We start from the raw sequence: 18,028 nt of genomic DNA, 5'->3' as shown, positions 1-18,028 counted from the left end.
TTTATTTCTTATAGCTCAGTTGTAACTAAGGGGGGCCTCTGAGTCAAGGTGGCTGTGTCACTGCAGCAGCGTAGCTCTGTGGTCTTTGCCATGGGGGGCTTTCTTACAGGTGGGGGAGTGTGTAGCAGCAGGTGAGAGTGTCAAAAGTCAAGTCAAGTAGTTTTATTGTGTGGGGCTGTGGTAAGTGTGGATGAAGGTAGGTATTGTGAAACAGGACGGTGGGTGAGAGGAGCCCAGGGCCTGCTGTGCCTGGCAGGTGAGAGCGGGCGTACCCTGGGATATATACAGTCATATGAAAAAGTTTGGGCTCACCGATTAATCTGAATTATTTTTAGTTGTAAATATTTGGGTGTTTGTAACAGCCATTTCAGTTTGATATATCTAATAACTGATGGACACAGTAATATTTCAGGATTGAAATGAGGTTTATTGTACAGAAAATGTGCAATATGCATTAAACCAAAATTTGACGGGTGCAAAAGTATGGGCACCCTTATCATTTTATTGATTTGAATACTCCTAACTACTTTTTACTGACTTACTGAAGCACAGAATTGGTTTGGTAACCTCACTGAGCTTTGAACTTCATAGCCAGGTGTATCCAATCATGAGAAAAGGTATTTAAGGTGGCCAATAGCAGGTTGTTCTCCTATTTGAATCTCCTCTGAAGAGTGGCATCATGGGCTCATCAAAACAACTCTCAAATGATCTAAAAACAAAGATTGTTCAACATAGTTGTTCAGGGGAAGGATACAAAAAGTTGTCTCAGAGATTTAACCTGTCAGTTTCCACTGTGAGGAACATAGTAAGGAAATGGAAGACCACAGGGACAGTTCTTGTTAAGCCCAGAAGTGGCAGGCCAAGAAAAATATCAGAAAGGCAGAGAAGGAGAATGGTGAGAACAGTCAAGGACAATCCACCTTTCAGTCAGTCATCAGTCAATCAATTAGGGGTGTCACGATCTCGATATTTTATCGAAATCGAATCGAAATGAGGTCACGATCTCGAGTATCGAAGTCAAAAAGAGGATCGACGATCCCTCCCGCGCGCGCTACGCAAATAGCGCAGCGCGCTACGCAAATGGCGCGGCACCAACACAGCGCATCCTATTCATTTAAATAGAGATAGCCACTGCATGAGCGCAGTCGGCGGGAGTGTGATCACTGTTTTTATCTGTCCAACGGGGGAGGGGGGGCGGGGGTTGGGCGCGCAGGTTTTGTATCTGTATCTAACGGAGGGGTGGGTGCGCGCAGGTGAGAGCGTGTGAACTCGCTGAAATGCGTGTGTCAGTGTGACTTGAGAACACTGACTATAGATCACAGTGAGGTGGATTAAAAATCTTAAACTTATAATTGACTACACCTGTTGCTTTCCATTGAATTAAAAAAACATCTTTCTCTCAGATAAAGTAAACACAAGCGTGTTTCTGACTAAAATAAAAGCTTTTCAGGAGAGATATAAGTTATGTGTAAATATTTATAAGACAATACCCACATCACTTATCTAACCAGCCTGTACTGATTTCTGCCCCCCAATAATGCTTTCAATAACCTCTTGTAACCCCTGGGAGCCAGGGGTTACACTCTAATAGCCTTTAATAGTCTTCAGTAGCCTTTAAAAGACTTACCTGGCGGCCGTGGTGTGTCCACTAAACTCCGTAGTTATAAACATCCTGAGGTTAGCAGCGCGCTAACTGACCTGTTTATAATGTAATCCGAGCAGTGCCTCCGTGTCGGCTGTTCTAACCTGCTGCTGTTAGCTGCTTGGGCTGAAAGATGAACTGTAGTGAGCTGTATTATCCGGTTAGTGGGGTTAAAACCTTTATTTGTTTACAGAAACAGTAAAAACGGACTGGCTGAGCTCTGTAGCCCGTGGCTGGGCTGTACTGAAGTAGTGACTGAGTGAAGAGAGCGGGGCTTGTGCTGCTGCTGCAGCTCCGACTAGTGGTTGGATAAAGAACTGCAGCTTCATGTAATGAGCAGTTTCACCAGCCATCCACACACAGCTCTGATAAACTGCTTGTTTTAATAGTGCACACTGTTGCTACCAAAAAAAGTCACTAGATGGCATTACCATATATATCTTAATAAATAATAATAATAATATTTATAATATTTATAATAATAATAATAATAATAATAATAAATATATTATTTAAATTTTATGAGGCATAAAATAATAACAAGAAAAAAAAAACAAGAAAATCGAGAATCGAATCGAATCGTGACCCTCAAATCGAAAATGAAATCGAATCGAGGATTTAGAGAATCGTGACACCCCTACAATCAATCAACCTTTATTTTTTACTTGGTAAATACATTGAGGCTGAGTTCTTTGCCCTGCACCAACACTGTATCATTAGTGTAGTCGGTGATGGTCAGTACAGGGTTATCAGTGTCCAGTGTCTTTACAGATGGTTATACTGCCTCCTCTGCCGATCTCCTCCTCAAAGGTGAACTGGTAGTGGCTGCAGATTGCAGTTCTCCAGACAGGCAGGGTGGCGGTTGGTGGATGTAGTCTGCATACAGGGTGTCATAGTTCTCCTTTAGGATCTGCTCCTTGTACTTTTTCATGGCCTGCGCGCTCCTGCATTTCTCCAGGTACGAAACCAGGCCTGGCTAGCTCTGATCCTCTCTGTCGGTCTGCATCGCGTTAGCTTCCTCTTTCTGCTGATTTTTTAAATAGTTTAGCCGTCATGGCCTCTCGCCTCGTGGCGGAGGCGCCGTTGCTCTCCCGCTCAAACGGGTTCAGGTGTGTCCCGCCGGCCGAGGCTGCACTGGAGGATGTGCTGCTCGCGGTGGGGGGTAAAGTTGGCCATGAACAGATCTACTCTGAAACTAAAGGTAGGCCTGTTGCGGTTGAGGATTATTTCTCGGATTTGGACAAGTTTGTAGGTTCAGTTTTAAAGGCACAGAAGTCCGTCGGTTTTGATGTTCTTCCCAAGACGAACCGATACCGTTTAAAAAAGCATATGACCAATATTCGAATGGCTAAACGTGTAAAGTCTGGTTTCCGACCGAGATAATGTATAGTCACAGAGCACATGGGAAGAGGGTTTCTCCGTTTTTCGTTCTTTATCTCTTGCTTCACTGTTTCTTATCTATCTCTCTTCTTTATATGGGGGTCTTTAGAGTGGGATCATTAAATGTTAACGGGTTTAGAGATAGAAGTAAACAGGCCATATTCTCAGAGTTATTTACTCTTAAAAAATTTAATATTTGTTGTTTACAAGAGACGCACAGCGATGAGACCACAATATCTGATTGGGGGTTATGGTCAAAGGGGGATTTTTTTCTCAGCCATGGCTCGAATGTCAGTGCTGGTGTGGGTTTCCTCCTAGCGCAGTCGTCTGTAATGTCTGTTCTGTCTGATAATGAAGTTGTGGCTGGGCGTTTGTTTCTGCTTAAAGCTAAGGTGTATGACCATGTTTTTGTTTTTATTAATGTATATGCACCAAACCGGGGACCAGATAGAAGTGAGCTGTTTGCTAGACTGAGTCAGTTGTTACTGTCACTCTCCTCAGGTGACACTGTTGTGTTGGGTGGGGACTGGAACTGTACTCTGGATTTTGTGAAGGACAGAAATGGGGAGGAGCCTCATCCTCAATCGGCTAGTACTCTGGCCAACATTGTCTCTAATTTTAATCTGATTGATATTTGGCGGGAAAAAAGATCCCACAACTAAGCAGTACTCCTGGGTAAAAGTGTCTGCTGCACGCTTAGACAGATTTTATGTTTCTAATGGTGTGAGGAACATGGTGGGCCAGTCTAGTATTCAGCCCACTTCTTTTTCTGATCACCACTTATGTACTTTGGAGTTTTCTTTTATTTTTCAATCCCCCAGGAGTTGTATGTGGTATTTTAATAAGGCGCTTTTGCAAGATAAGATTTTTTGTGACAATTTTAATTTTTTTTGGGCAGAGTGGGTTGGGAAAAAGTCTCAATTTGAGAGCCTCATGCAATGGTGGGAAGTGGGAAAGGCCCAGATTAGAGTTTTTTGTCAAGATTTTACTGCTTTTTCTACCTCGAGACTTAGAAGTGCAGTTGGTGTACTGGAGCGGGACATTACCAGTATACACAGCGCAATGATCCAGCAGAATGTGGGTGATTTGCAAGCAGATCTTACTATGAAGCTGCAGGAACTAAATGACATTTTGAATGAGAAGGCAAAAGGAGCTTTAGTTAGGTCCAGGTTCCTGTCTGTGCAGGAAATGGATGCTCCCACGTCATTCTTTTTTAATCTGGAAAAATCTACTCCTCAACATAAGACATTGGTCTCAGTTCGTAGGGAGGATGGGACAGTTACAACAGATCTGGCTGAGGTGAAGAAGCTGGCTGTGGGTTTTTATTCTAATTTATTCACGGCCAGTCCTCTGGATCAACAGTGTTTGGACTCTCTTCACGAGGATCTACCTCAACTGGGTGAACAGCAGCAGCAGGATCTGGATGCTGCATTATCTTTCGATGAGGTCACCAAGGCTGTTCACCAGCTCACTTCTGGGCGAGCACCTGGTGTTGATGGTTTGCCAATTGACTTTTATAAGGACTTCTGGGGAATTATTGGGAAAGACTTGTTTGAAGTTTTGCTGGCTAGTTTTGAAGCCAGTGTTCTTCCAAAATGCTGTCAGCGTGCTGTTTTATCTCTTTTACCAAAGAAGGGAGATCTCTGCCTTCTGAAAAACTGGAGGCCTGTGTCACTTTTATGTTCAGAAATATAAGATTTTATCACGCTGTATAGCTAACAGGTTAAAAGGAGTGTTAAATTTCATTATACATAAAGTTCAGTCTTACTGTGTCCCCAAAAGATCGATTTATGACAATTTATTTTTATTAAGAGATATGATTGACTATGCAAAAGTGTCTGAATTGGATTTTGGTCTTTTGTCTCTTGACCAAGAAAAAGCTTTTGATCATGTAGATCATAACTATCTTTTTTCTACATTGAAAGTTTTTGGTTTTGGGTATGGTTTTATTTCTTGGATCAAACTGTTGTATTCGGCTGCTGCATGTTTGATCAAGGTGAGGGGGGGATTGAGTGTTCCTGTTCCAGTTGGCAGGGGGATTAGGCAAGGTTGCCCCCTGTCTGGGTAATTATATGCCATTGCAGTGGAACCACTACTCTGTCTGCTCAGAAAGAGACTGTCTGGTTTACAGATTGAGTCTTGTCTTATTAAGGTTTCTGCCTATGCTGATGATATTACTGCAGTAATTAGGCATGAGCAGGATGTTGTGTCCCTAAAAACTGCCCTGCAGGTTTATGGTTCAGCCACCTCAGCCAAGCTAAACTGGGATAAAACAGAAGCATTGTGGTGTGGTCCTAATAGTAGGGAGCAGCCTTTACCACCACTTCCAGTGGGTATTCAGTGGAGTAGGACTGGACTGAAGTTTTTAGGGGTGGTTGGGAACCGACGAGGCTATGGCTAGGAACTGGGAAGGTGTAGAGGAGAATGTCCGTGCCAGGTTGTCTAAATGGTCTTGGTTGCTACCCCAGCTATCGTATAGGGGTCGTGTTCTGGTCGCCAACAACCTCATTGCATCTGCTTTATGGCATAAGTTTACAGTGCTAAATCCACCAAGGCTGCTGATCGATGCAGTTCAAAAGGCACTGGTGAACTTTTTCTGGAGTGGACAACACTGGCTGAGACCTGCAGTTCTGTACCTTCCTGTACAGGAGGGTGGACAGGGTCTAATTGACATTCGTTCCAGGGTTGCTGCTTTGCGGCTGCAGGCAGTACAAAGGCTGCTGTACCTTGATCATCACAGCTGGATGGATGTTGCTTGTGCTCTCTTTAGGACTGCTGGTAGAATGGGTTTGGACAGACACCTGTTCTCTCTTCGAATGGGGGCAGTGGATTTACGTGGTCTGACTTCTTTTTATCTAGCGGCTGTGGAGGCGTGGCAGCTCTTTTCCTTTTCCCGGGAGAGTGGTGCTGCTCCGTCCATGTGGATTTTTGAGGAGCTGCCCCCTTTTTCCATCTCTCAACCAGGTTTCGGGGGCTCTGAGGATTGGTTTGCTGGAAAAAGATGTTTTTAAGGTTTGCCATTTAAGGAGGGGTGTGGACTGGGTGACAGAGGAACAGTTGGCAGTTTTGGCCGGTCATAGGTCAGTGCGCCTGTTTTAACAGGTCTTAAACAGACTGAAGTCTGACCTGTCTGCCTCCCTGTGTGACTTTTTGGACATCAACCTTGTTGAACAGTGTCAGATTGACCAGAGTGACTTTCCTGAGCTGGTGATGGACCTGGGCTGGGATGACTGGCAGGAGGGTCAGGGGATGCTGTTGTCACTGGGAAAACTGAGTCTCAGACTTTTCAGCACTCTCCAGAAAGGTGCACTGTATAATGGCTGTACTAAAGCCCTGAACTTTTCGAGCCTGAGAGACCTGCGAGAGACTAAGTGGATAGAGGTTGTTCAGACTGAAAGGTAGCTGGGGGTCCTTGTACAAGAGACCCACTGAGAAGAGGGTGGGTGACCTTCAGTGGAGGATTGTGCATGGTATTATAGCCACAAACAGGCACGCGGCACGGATTGATCCCTCACTAGGTGATGGCTGTCCATTTTGTGGGATGTCAGAGACGGTTTTTCAAGTTTTTCTTCAGTGTCGCCGGTTGGGTCCTATTCTGATTTTAATTAAAGACTGGGGGTTGGAGTTTTTAGGCTTTTTTACTGAGAGTTTATTTATTTATGGCCCTAAGTATTCAGTGGCGAAAAAGGACAGAGTGGTGCTGTGAACTTTCTGTATGGTGTGGCTAAGTTAGCTATCTGGTGCACGAGGAAGAACAGGATTAAAGGTCGTGGGGGTACCGACCCGGTTCTGATGGTTAGGGGGTTTATAATGAAGAGACTCCGTGTTGAGTTTGCCTATTACAGCTTCATTGACAATGTGGACTTTTTCTTTGCTGTGTGGGGAGCTGGGGGGTTGCTTTGTGAACCAGAAGAGTTTGGAGGGTTTGTACTGAACGTGTGAGCTGAGATTTTTGCACACTGATTGATTTTGTTTTTTCTTTTCTATTTTGTTTTGTTTTTTAATCAACTATAGTTCTAATTGCTGATTTTATGTGGACAATGTTTAATTAAAGTGGTGTTAAAAGTCAAAGTCTCTCTCTCTCTCTCTCTCTCTGACTCTCTCTATCTCTCTCAGGGATGTACTGTGTGGTTTTCTGCTGTGTACTAATATGACTATAAAGCCAAGATATGGGGATTTGCAAGGAGACGTTACAAGCCTCACAATCTACCACCAGAACAAGTATCTAGACTGTTGGTATGTGTGCGTGTGTAATAATAATATAAAAATAACTCAAACTAACACACTCATTCTAGTGACTAGACCTCCCCCTAGGTACCAAAATATTTTCCTTAGTGTTAATTCTGGAACTAAAACTCTAACCACTGTTTCATATGATTTTGTTGGTTTTGAGAATTTTATTTACTCTATAATTATTTTATATTGTTTTTACAGTTTTAGTTCTTTGCCTTTTTTATAATTTTTTATTTCTAATTTTTCCCATTTTCTCCCCAATTTACACAGCCAATTACCCAACCCATTCATTAGGACTCCCCCTATCACTAGTGATACCTCAACACACAGTTCTTTGCCTTTTTAATGACTTCATTAAATTAGATTTCTTGATTTAACGTAATATATTTGTAATGTATGTTATATAAATTTCACTTTTTCCTGTGTGTGTGCAGTGGGGGTCATGCTGTTTTGGAGGATGGGTCAGATCTGGGTTATGTGGAGGACGGTACGCCCTGTGGGCCGAACATGATGTGTCTGGATCACCGCTGTCTGCCTGTTGTGACCTTTAACCTCTCCTCCTGCCCAGGGTCATCTCCTCCACTGATCTGCTCTGACCATGGGGTCAGCTGACCACACCCCCTTCTCTTACAACACATACATATTTATATATTTAGCTGTTAAATACTAATTAACCACACATAATCCTTCAATCAGGAATAATCACATTTAATTAGCATGGACTTCAATCAATAGGTTCATTTAACCTCCATTCACACTGGCAGGTGACAAATCACTCTTGTCGCCCCACGTTTGTCTGTTGTGGGTGTGTTTGAGGCTGTTCGCACTGTAGCGAGGGCCTCGAACATTTATTTATTTATTTATTTATTTTGTTTCTGAAGCAAGCAACAGAAAACAAGAAAACTTCAGTGTGCATATCTATTCACCCCCCTAAAGTTAGTATTATGTAGAGCCACCTTTTGTGGCAATCACAGCTGCAAGTCTCTTTGGATAAGTCTCTATGAGCTTAGAAGGTTAGAAGGTTTACATTTACATTACATTTACATTTTCGGTATTTAGCAGACGCCCTTATCCAGAGCGACTTACAACAGTGCTTCAAAGTTACTTAAGTTATCCAAAGCTAGTTTGTAGACTAGGATCAAGAGATACATAGAACTTAATCATGTTTAGAACCCTAGGAACCTCTTTTTTTTTTTTTTTTTTTTTTTAGTTTAGGAACTCTTTAAAAAGATGTGTCTTCAGTCGACGTTTGAAGACCGTGAGTGACTCTGCTGTTCTGACATCCAGTGGAAGTTCATTCCACCACCTTGGTGCTGCAGCACAGAGAAGAGTCTGGATGTCTGTTTTCTGTGTGTTTTGAGTGATGGAGGTTCGAGCCGAGCTGTACTGGAAGCTCTAAGAGCTCTTGGTGCAGATCTGGCTTTGACCATCGCCATCAGGTATGAAGGTGCTGGTCCGTTTTTTGCCTTGTAGGCCAGCGTCAGGGTTTTGAATCGGATGCGGGCGGCAACAGGAAGCCAGTGGAGGGAACGCAGCAAAGGAGTCACATGACTGAACTTCGGAAGATTGAAGACGAGTCGTGCTGCCGCGTTCTGAATTAACTGTAGTGGTTTGGTGGCTCGCAGTGGAAGACCAGCCAGTAGAGAGTTGCAGTAGTCTAGTCTTGAGATGACAAGAGACTGCTGGTGAACAGCAATATTCAAGTCTGACCACAGATTCTCAATTGGATTAAGGCCTGGGCTTCAGTTAGGCCAGTGTGCTTTTGGTCATTGTCCTGTTGGAGCGTAAATCTCCGTCCCAGTCTCAAATCAACTTCAGAACCGTTCACACTGCTGGGATATGAGCGAAGTAGAAATTAAATACTTACAGAGCAAAAGATGAGGACCTCGCATTCTTGCATCTGTGATTGGTCCGAATAATTTGTTCAGCCACTCAGTGTAGAATGTTGCTTCACCGGGACATAATTAATTTGCATAAGGTTAAGAAAATATTAACTCTGTTTGTCGCTTGTCACCGTGCTGTGGCTACCAATCAAACCCTCCCATAGGAAATGATTGGTCGCCTGTTGCCTGCCAGTTTGAATGTAGGGTAAGGTTCTTGCTCTCAGCTCCCAAATGACACAAATGTTTACAGTTTTTACAATTGTTTAAGCACGATTTAAAAAAAACAGGGATAATAAACTTTTGATAAATAAGACCTAAACACAAATTTCTTTTTTATCTGATTTCTTGGGTCAGACCAAAACAAATTTGTAGTTTGAACCATTAAGCTCCACTTTCGCAAACTTTTTGACCAATCCTGAAATATTTGATATCAAAATGCTCAGTAAAGTGTGTGCTTTAATTCTTCATCCAAAAAATATAAGATCAGATGAAAGGAGTAGATAAGAGAGATAAAAGCTGTGGTGCCGTTTATTCCTGTTTACGGAACACGGAAGGCAATCTGAAAAGTCTGTAGTCTGGCCGGTACTGACACTTGTTGTGCAAAAAAGAATATAAAAAATTTTAAAATGCAAGACATTTATAATATTATGTTCTATGTACATTAGATTCTTTTCTTTAGTGATGATGTTTTGCTTATTTCTTTCAGACGTGCAGCAATGAGGTGAAGTGTATCTGTGATGCAGACTACACAGGGAAGGACTGCAGTGTGTATGACCCCATCCCTGACCCTATGCTTTTAGATGGACCTGAGAAATATAAAGGTTTGCTGCTATAATTTTTTCACAAATATAAAAAGAAGCGTTTTTCTTTTTTGGGCAGGAATAATATGCATGTGTACCTGTACACAAACACTCACTAAAGCTTTGGGACTTTACGAATGGGAATCAAAAGCATTAATAAGAGATTAACTGTCTCTACTGTCCAAGGAAGACTTACTTCTAGGTTTTTTGACCATTGCTGTGATGATTGCATTTAGTAACAAGAATTTTAGTGAGATTTCAGATTTTTTTGGGAAGAAAGGACAAAAGTTGTGTGCTCCGGATCAAAGACACAAACGACCATCCAGACTATACTCAGTAACAAGTCCAAATGTCTGCTTCTGTCATGGTGTGGGGGTGTGTCTTTACACTACAGTCTGGAGTTATAGAACTACAAAGTTTCCAATTTAACATTTATCCTCTGTTCCTTTTGTTTCCTCTCTTTAGGACCCAGTGGCACAAATATAATCATTGGCTCGTTGGCAGGAGCGATTCTGCTGGCAGCGATAGTGCTGGGTGGAACTGGCTGGGGATTCAAGTAAGAGAGCTTAATGTGGGATTTTGCATTAAGTCTATTTTATACTGTACACATTATGTATATTTATTAACACAATTTAAGTGTGTTTACATGCATTTGAAAATCCAGTTCAGATTCTTCAGTTATCTGATTGTTCTATTGGGCATACTCCACTTTCTTAAGATTAAGGTAACTGGATTTTAGCTAAGAGCATTGCATTTATGGCGCCGAGTGGTCCAGCGGTCTTATGCGCTGCCACTATGAGCGGGAGGTCGCAGGTTCGAACCCCCGCTCATGCAGCTTTACCATCAAGCTGCCGGCGCTCAGAGGGAGCAAAAATTGGCCCTGCTCCCTCCGGGTGGGTAGATGGCTCTCTCTCCCCACATCAATCCTATGGTGATGTCTGCAGCACAGGGCGTCTGTGAGCTGATGTATCAGAACCGAGTCGCTGTGCTTTCCTCCAAGCGCGCTGGCTGCTCGGTAATGCTGCATCAGCAGCAGCTCGAAAAGAAGCGGTGGCTGTCTTCATATGTATCGGAGGAAGCATGTGTTAGTCTTCACCCTCCTGGTGTGTTGGGGCATCACTAGTGATAGGGGGAGTCCTAATGAGTGGGTTGGGTAATTGGCCGTGTAAATTGGGGAGAAAAATGGGAAAAATTTTAAATAAAATTTTGAAAAAAAAAGAGCATTGCATTTATACAACTGACCAGATTTTTATTTATTTTTTTCAGTCTGTGTATGTGTATAAATGTAACTAGAAAGAGCGTGGAGCTGGTTGAAAGAAAGACATTGCTTTGTCTTTGCAGCAGTAAACAATAAGGTGTAATGAGGGCACTGTTGCACTCCATAAGACTCATATTTGAAGCATGAGGGCCCGATTTTACACCCTATGCAAGGCGCAGTGCAATCTTACACTCCGCCAACTGTCTATTTTTATGCATTTTTGACTGTATTGTATAATTAGCAATGGTGCTTGTGCATATATCTACGCTGATGTTTCTGTTATGTTGGTCTGGAAATGAAGTGTGTTCAGGTAAATTTCTAGTTATATTGCTATCTAGGCAGAGGAAAATACAGGTGCACCACTGATTAAAAACAACCAAGATAGTCAGCAGTCATATGTTCATTAATACCCATTAACAAAAGGTTTTCCAAACATGTGAGAAACCCTTTATCAGACTGTGAACCATTTCAGTAGGCAAGCAGTTCTTTCCTGCAGAAAACTTAAAGAACTTGTTTCAGGGGTTGAATAAAGCATTTCACACCAAACTACCCTGAATGAAAAAAAAAACACGCTCTCGCTCGTCCTCACTCTCCCCGACAAAGGTTGCTAGGAATCTGGGTGTTACGTTTGATGACCTGCTCTCCTTCACACATCATGTTGCCTCATTTGCTTGTTCTTGCTGCTTTGCGTTACACAACATCAGACAAATACGACCATTTCTAACTCAACAGGCCACACAACTCATTCTCGTATAAGCTGTGGTGATCTCATGCCAAGACTACTGCAATGCAGTGCTAATGGCACTCCCTGTCTGTGTAGTAAAGCCACTAAAGATGATCCAGAACCCAGCAGCATGCCTGGTCTTCACCCAGACCAAACGGGCACATCACCCCATTACTCTTTGATCTCCACTGGCTACTGGTTGCTGCTCTTATTAAATACAAAGCTCTTATGATTGTCTACAAGGTGATAATGGAACAGGCTCACTCTTATGTGAACTTACTCCTAAAGGTCTATGGTTACCTCTAGGTCTCCAGTAAAAGTCACCTAGCTTTCAAACAAAGCACCTAGCAAACAAAGCAATCCAGACTGTTTCCATAAATAGTTTGCCAGGAGCGTCCCTCGCCACCTCGCCACAGATCCTAAAGACTGAGCCCCTCAAAGAGCACTGGTTCTTCCTGGGTGAGGGAGACGTAACGCTAAGCGCGTTGTGTCACAATAAAGGTTGCGAAAATATTTTTTTTATCGAGTAACTTGATTTACTCAAGTAATCGTTTCACCCCTAATGTCCTCTATTGCATATGTACATCATTATGCTTTGGATGAAAGTGTCCTCTAAATGCAATGTACTGTACTGTACAGTAATGCAATGTAGTATAATACTTGCATCTTAACAAAATGTTTTCTGTAGGGTTTTTAATGCTGTTTCTTTCTGTCTCTTCATCCCTCTCTCTGCCTCCTCTATACATATCCATTGCAGAAATATCCGGAGAGGAAGGTACGACTCTGCTGAACAGTGATCTCAGTCCTGCGTGCAGTATCCAATTATAAGTTCCAATAAGGACCTAATCTGTCTCTGCAGCACCGTGGCTTATGGTTGATGACCAGGGACAATGACCTTTACAGAAAAGCTGTTGATTTGAACTGCTTTTCTAAAAACAATAGAAGCCAAAGAATTCTATTAGGAAAGTTGTAGACCTTTATGGTGAATTAAGAATCTCTCTCCACCTCTCATCCACACCTGGCATCAGGCTCTGGGTCTTCTGCAGAAATTCAATAATAAACATTCACATAAGACACAGTGTGAACAGCTGTGTGTTCAGGCATTTGTAATCGGATCACCCAGAATGTACAGAACTAGTCAAAAGTTTGGAAACACCTTTTCATTCAATGCTTTTCTTTTTTTTTCTTTCTTTAATTTATTTTATACATTGGACATTTATATAAAAGACATCAAAACAATTAGGGTAAACATATGGAATTATGTAGTCAACAGTAAAAAAAAAGTGTTCCCTCCACAATGCCCTGATCTAAACCTGATCAACCAAGATGGTGATTTTAGGATGAGCTGCAGCTTCACAGCATGAAGGAAAAGCAGCAACTATTGTTCAGCACCTCCAGGAACTCCTTCAAAACACTGAGAAAACTATTCTAGGTGACTCTTCCTCATGAAGACACTGAGATTAAAATACCAAGTGTGTAGAATTTTCTATATTTCTGCAAAAATATGACCCAACACATCAGATTTTCACACAGGTCCTAAAAGTAGATAAAGAGAACACAGTTAAACTAACACAACGATAATTTTATGCTTGTTCATTTATTAATTGAGAAAAATGGATGGCCTCTAGGATTAGCAGTTAGATTGAAGGTGAAATTAGAGTCAGGTGTTTTCCATAAATGGAATTACAATTAGGTGTGAGTGGACGGAGCTTGTAAAGAACAGGGATCTATAAAAGTCTGTTCTTCACAACATGTTTGTGGAAGTGTGTTGTGGCACCAACAAAACATTTTAACCTCTAAATCCACAGTCAGACAGATTGTGTACACATGGAGGAAATTCAAGACCATTGTTACCCTCCCCAGGAGTGTTTGACCAACAAAGATCACTTCAATAGCATGGTGTGTAATAGTCAGCGAGGTCTCAAAGGACCCCAGGATAACTTCTAAACAACTGAAGGCCTCTCTCACATTGGCTAATGTTTATCTTCATGAGTCCACCATCAGGAGATCATTGAACAACAGTAGTGTGCATGGCAGGGTTGCAAGGAGAAAGCCACTGCTCTCCATTGCTGCTCTTCTGCAGTATGTGCAGGAGCATGTGCAGGGCTGGACTGGTAATCGGGCGTACCGGGCATTTTCCCGGTGGGCCGACAGTCCTCAGGGGCTAAAGCTGTTTCTTCCCTTTTTTTTCTGAGAGACCGGCCCACAATATAGAGGGGGCGGCCCATTGGCCCATTTTCAATATAGACAGTGGACTGAACCAATCAGGATATAGGATGAAAGCGGCCACACCCTTTCTCTGAATGGTCAGCGCGGAGAAACAGAGGCTGCAGAAAGTAGGTGTGGAGAAATTACGTGCGAAGAAACTGAAAATTCTCACTGTAGATTAAACAAAATGTGTAAAAATCACAAACATGTTCGCTGCTGTAGCCTCCGCGTCCTCTGGGAAGACAGGAGCAGCAGACAGACAGGGAGAGCAGCAGCCAGTGATGCAGGCTTGTGACAGAAAAAAAGAGGGACAGACTGAGCGGGAAAGTGTAGTACTTAAGCAGATAACACTGGGACTTTGAGGTGATGGGGTAATGTTAGTAATGGCCATTGATTAGTATAAATATTAATTGGTAATTACATACCATTACATAGAAAGACAGAGAAGTGCTGGATTAGCAGCAAGTGAAAAACAGTGTCAAATGATTTTAAGACCGTTCTTAAAGCAGCCCTGATACAAATACATGTTATAGCTGTTTAAATGAGGAAGCACCTTTAACCTGAAGAATGAGAATTGAACTGTTATATCAGAGAAATTCAATGATTCGATGATTTTAATAAAAAGGATAAACAAATCAATTGAACTACACAGAGCAGACAAAAATGGTGGAGTTAACAATAGACACTAAAATTATTATATTTAATATGTTGATGATAAATTATGCTTCTCTGTACTTAAATTACAAGTCAGTTGTGCCCCGCTAATTATAAGGGGCCGGTCATAACCAAAAATGCCAGGGCTGATATTTTGTCCCAGTCCAGCCCTGAGCACGTGGACAAGCCAAAAGGTTATTGGAAGAATATTTTGTGAATGGATGAGACCAAAATAGAACTTTTTGGTCTAAATATAAGTATTATGTTTGGAGAAAGAAAAACATTCCAGCATTCAAGAATAAGATCCTTATCCCTTCTGTGAAACATGGTGGTGGTAGTATCATATTTTGGGCCTGTTTTTTGCTGTATGTGGGCCTGGACAGCTTGCCTTCACTTGATGAAACAATGATTTTTAAATTATATAAGAGAATTCTAAAGGAAAATGTCAGGACACAGTCTATGAACAGGATCTCAAGAGTAATTTAGCAACGCAATGACCCTAAGCACACAAGTCTTTGTACCAAAGAATGGTTCAAGAAGAATAAAGTAAATGTTTTGGAATTGCCAAGTCAGAGTCCTGAGCTTAATTAAAAGGAAATGTTGTGGAAGGAGCTGAAACTAGTTGTTAATGTGAGGAAACCGACCAACATCCCAGAATTGAAACTGTTCTGTATGCAGGAATGGGCTGAAATTTCTTCAAGCTGCTGTAAAGGACTGATCAACAATTTTTTTTTTTTGTAACTGTGTTCTCTTTATCTACATTTATGACATGTGAAAATCTGATGATGTTTTAGGTCATTTATGCAGAAATATAGAAAATCCTAAATATTTTTACCAACTCTGTTCATTTACGAGTTTTCAGTCATACTGGGCCTTAAGCCAACATTCTCTGGACCCACAGGTGTGAGCTTTATTGCACCCTTCAGTATCTTCACATAAAAATAAAAATCAGTTTGTTTGCTTTGTAGTCACAAAGAATAATACGCCTTACTGTGTAATATAGCCAGGATTTTAAGATGATGGGGGTGGGTTAAGTGCGTTGAGAGTGTGTGAGCATGCATTATTGGAACTGTTGACTTTGCTATAATGCAAATAATAAAACAAAATGAAACAAAACTGCAGGCAAACTTGTCCCTGCTAACCTTGCTTTAGTTTGTGTGAGCTGTTTTTTGTTCTCGTTTTAAAAAAAGTTTTTATTTGACTGAGATATACTGTGAATAAAGAGAAACCTTGTAACTGTACTATAATTCATTGCATTTCTTTGAATTGCCCTTCTTACATCCTCCTCTTTCTGTTCTTTTCCTTCTCAGATCTGGAGGAGGATAAGAAGTCTGCCATCCACTGTCCTGTTCTCTTTACCTACACTGTGTTCTTTTCATTTTGACCTGAAGGGGGAGAAAATGTCTTCCACTCAACAGAAAACTGCAAATTTGTTTCCACGCCTATGATTTCTACTGTTTCTGTACGTCTTTCACCTCTTGCCTTTGTGCCCTAACATTCCAGATGAAACTGCCCAAACTTTAGGTTTGGCGAGATGCTCGTTGAGCACCAGCTTATCCAAGGCCTATCTAAGTGTTTGACCCTTTGACCCTGGCTTGTTCTTGGGTTTCATGCAGCCATTTGGTAAAATTATGTTCAGCAGACTCTGAGCCTATATTAGCTAATGATTTAATAACTAAATACAAAGAACACTGTTACTCTATTCCTAACCACTTATTATCCTGTATTGAACCCAGTCCCATAGCATTTGCACAACTTTACCATATTAACCTAATAATAATCCTAATAATGATTTAAAGTGCTGCTTCTTTTTAATATGCGACATTTAGGATTTTTTAAATGTGTGATATACATGATATGCATAAGCATTCTGAATGTAATTTTAAACATTGTATTAACATTGTATTATTATTGTATGTCCATGTAGGTATGGACTCTGTATAATATCAACACAAGCACATAATAAGTACATAATGTTTAGGTAGATTATATATATGTATATATTTATCTCAAATAATATACATAGCTAAAAACTTTGCCATTAAATACTGTACAGTGATGTGAAAAAGTGTTGCATGTTTGTTTGTTTGTTTGTTTTTTACATGTTTTAGAACATCAAACAAATATTAGTCAAAGACAAAACAAGTAAATTCAAAATGCAGTTTTAAATGAAGCTTTTTATTATTAAGGGAGAAAGAAAATCCAATTCTACATGGCCCTGTGTGTAATTGTGGGGTAATTTTGGTCGGCCGGCCACTCCTGCCATTTGTTTGCTGGAGCCTTAAAACTTTAGAAATTACTTTATAACATTTTTCAGACCGATAGATCTCCATTATTCTCTTTTTTTATTTGTTCCTTAATGTGTGTGGATATTGGCATGTCTTGCTTGAGTATCTTTTGGTCTACTTCACTTTGCAGGCAGATCCTATTTCACACTTTTTTACACAGGGACATTTTTTCTTCTTTAATAATGAAAACCTTCATTTAAAAACTGCATTTTGTTTGTACTTGTGTTCGCTTTGACTAATATATATATATATATATTATTTTGATAATCTAAAACATTTAAGAATGACAAACATGCAAAAAAATATCATAGGGGGCACACACTTTTTCACACCACTATATTTGCATTTGAGTTAAACACAGAGTGCATATTCATCACATGTGAAAAAATGGAATACATACATATTCAATACATATTCCAAATTCAAAATGTATTGTACAAGAATATATGTATTGCAATTTGTGTGGGCTACTGGGGGAGTACTTTTGTAAATATTGTACATATCATATATTGGCTGTTACTTGTGTTGAGACATGCAACACAGACAAAAGCACAAACATTAACTGGTTTAATTGCAGTTAAACATTTTTAAAGGAATGGGGCATTATAATTTAATAATAATTAATGAGTTGTATGCTGAGTTTTGAATGTAACATTAGACAGTATTCCAAATGAGAGAGTCTAATTCTGGTTTTTCATTGTTTTTACACTTTTAACACTAAAATAGAGCTGCCAGACTGCCGGTATTCAGTTTCAGTAATTCAAGGCAAACCCTTTAAAAACTCCAGCACTACTGAAATATACACTACTGTGCAAAAGCCATTGTTTCATTTCTACGTTTACCATTACCATCTTTCTTAAACACAATGCAGCAAGACAATCCTGTGGGTGAAGAGAAAACTTTATATTTGGTCAAAATTCAAAAGTATTCATTACATCCATTACTCAGGTAGATGTAT

At 40.8% G+C, this 18,028-nt stretch overlaps 1 protein-coding gene across 6 annotated transcripts in view; it reads left to right on the top strand.

The window, feature by feature from the left end:
* adam11 (ADAM metallopeptidase domain 11) overlaps positions 1-16,230 on the top strand; it is a 174,339-nt gene extending 158,109 nt beyond the window's left edge. For 3 of the 6 annotated variants that reach the window (XM_049464717.1, XM_049464712.1, XM_049464718.1), the window contains 5 exons: positions 7,139-7,258; positions 7,690-7,858; positions 9,845-9,959; positions 10,404-10,494; positions 12,678-16,084. In XM_049464717.1, coding sequence (XP_049320674.1) covers positions 7,139-7,258; positions 7,690-7,858; positions 9,845-9,959; positions 10,404-10,494; positions 12,678-12,717 — 535 coding nt within the window. In that variant the 3' untranslated portion in view covers positions 12,718-16,084. The other 3 variants (XM_049464713.1, XM_049464714.1, XM_049464715.1) reach the window with 3 other exon arrangements.
* Positions 16,231-18,028: the final 1,798 nt, after the last annotated feature.

The sequence above is a fragment of the Astyanax mexicanus genome, chromosome 15, assembly GCF_023375975.1.
Source record: "Astyanax mexicanus isolate ESR-SI-001 chromosome 15, AstMex3_surface, whole genome shotgun sequence".
Lineage (NCBI taxonomy): Eukaryota > Metazoa > Chordata > Actinopteri > Characiformes > Acestrorhamphidae > Astyanax > Astyanax mexicanus.
The sequence above is the reverse complement of the archived record's forward strand: the minus strand, read 5'-3'. Positions and strand labels throughout refer to the sequence as shown.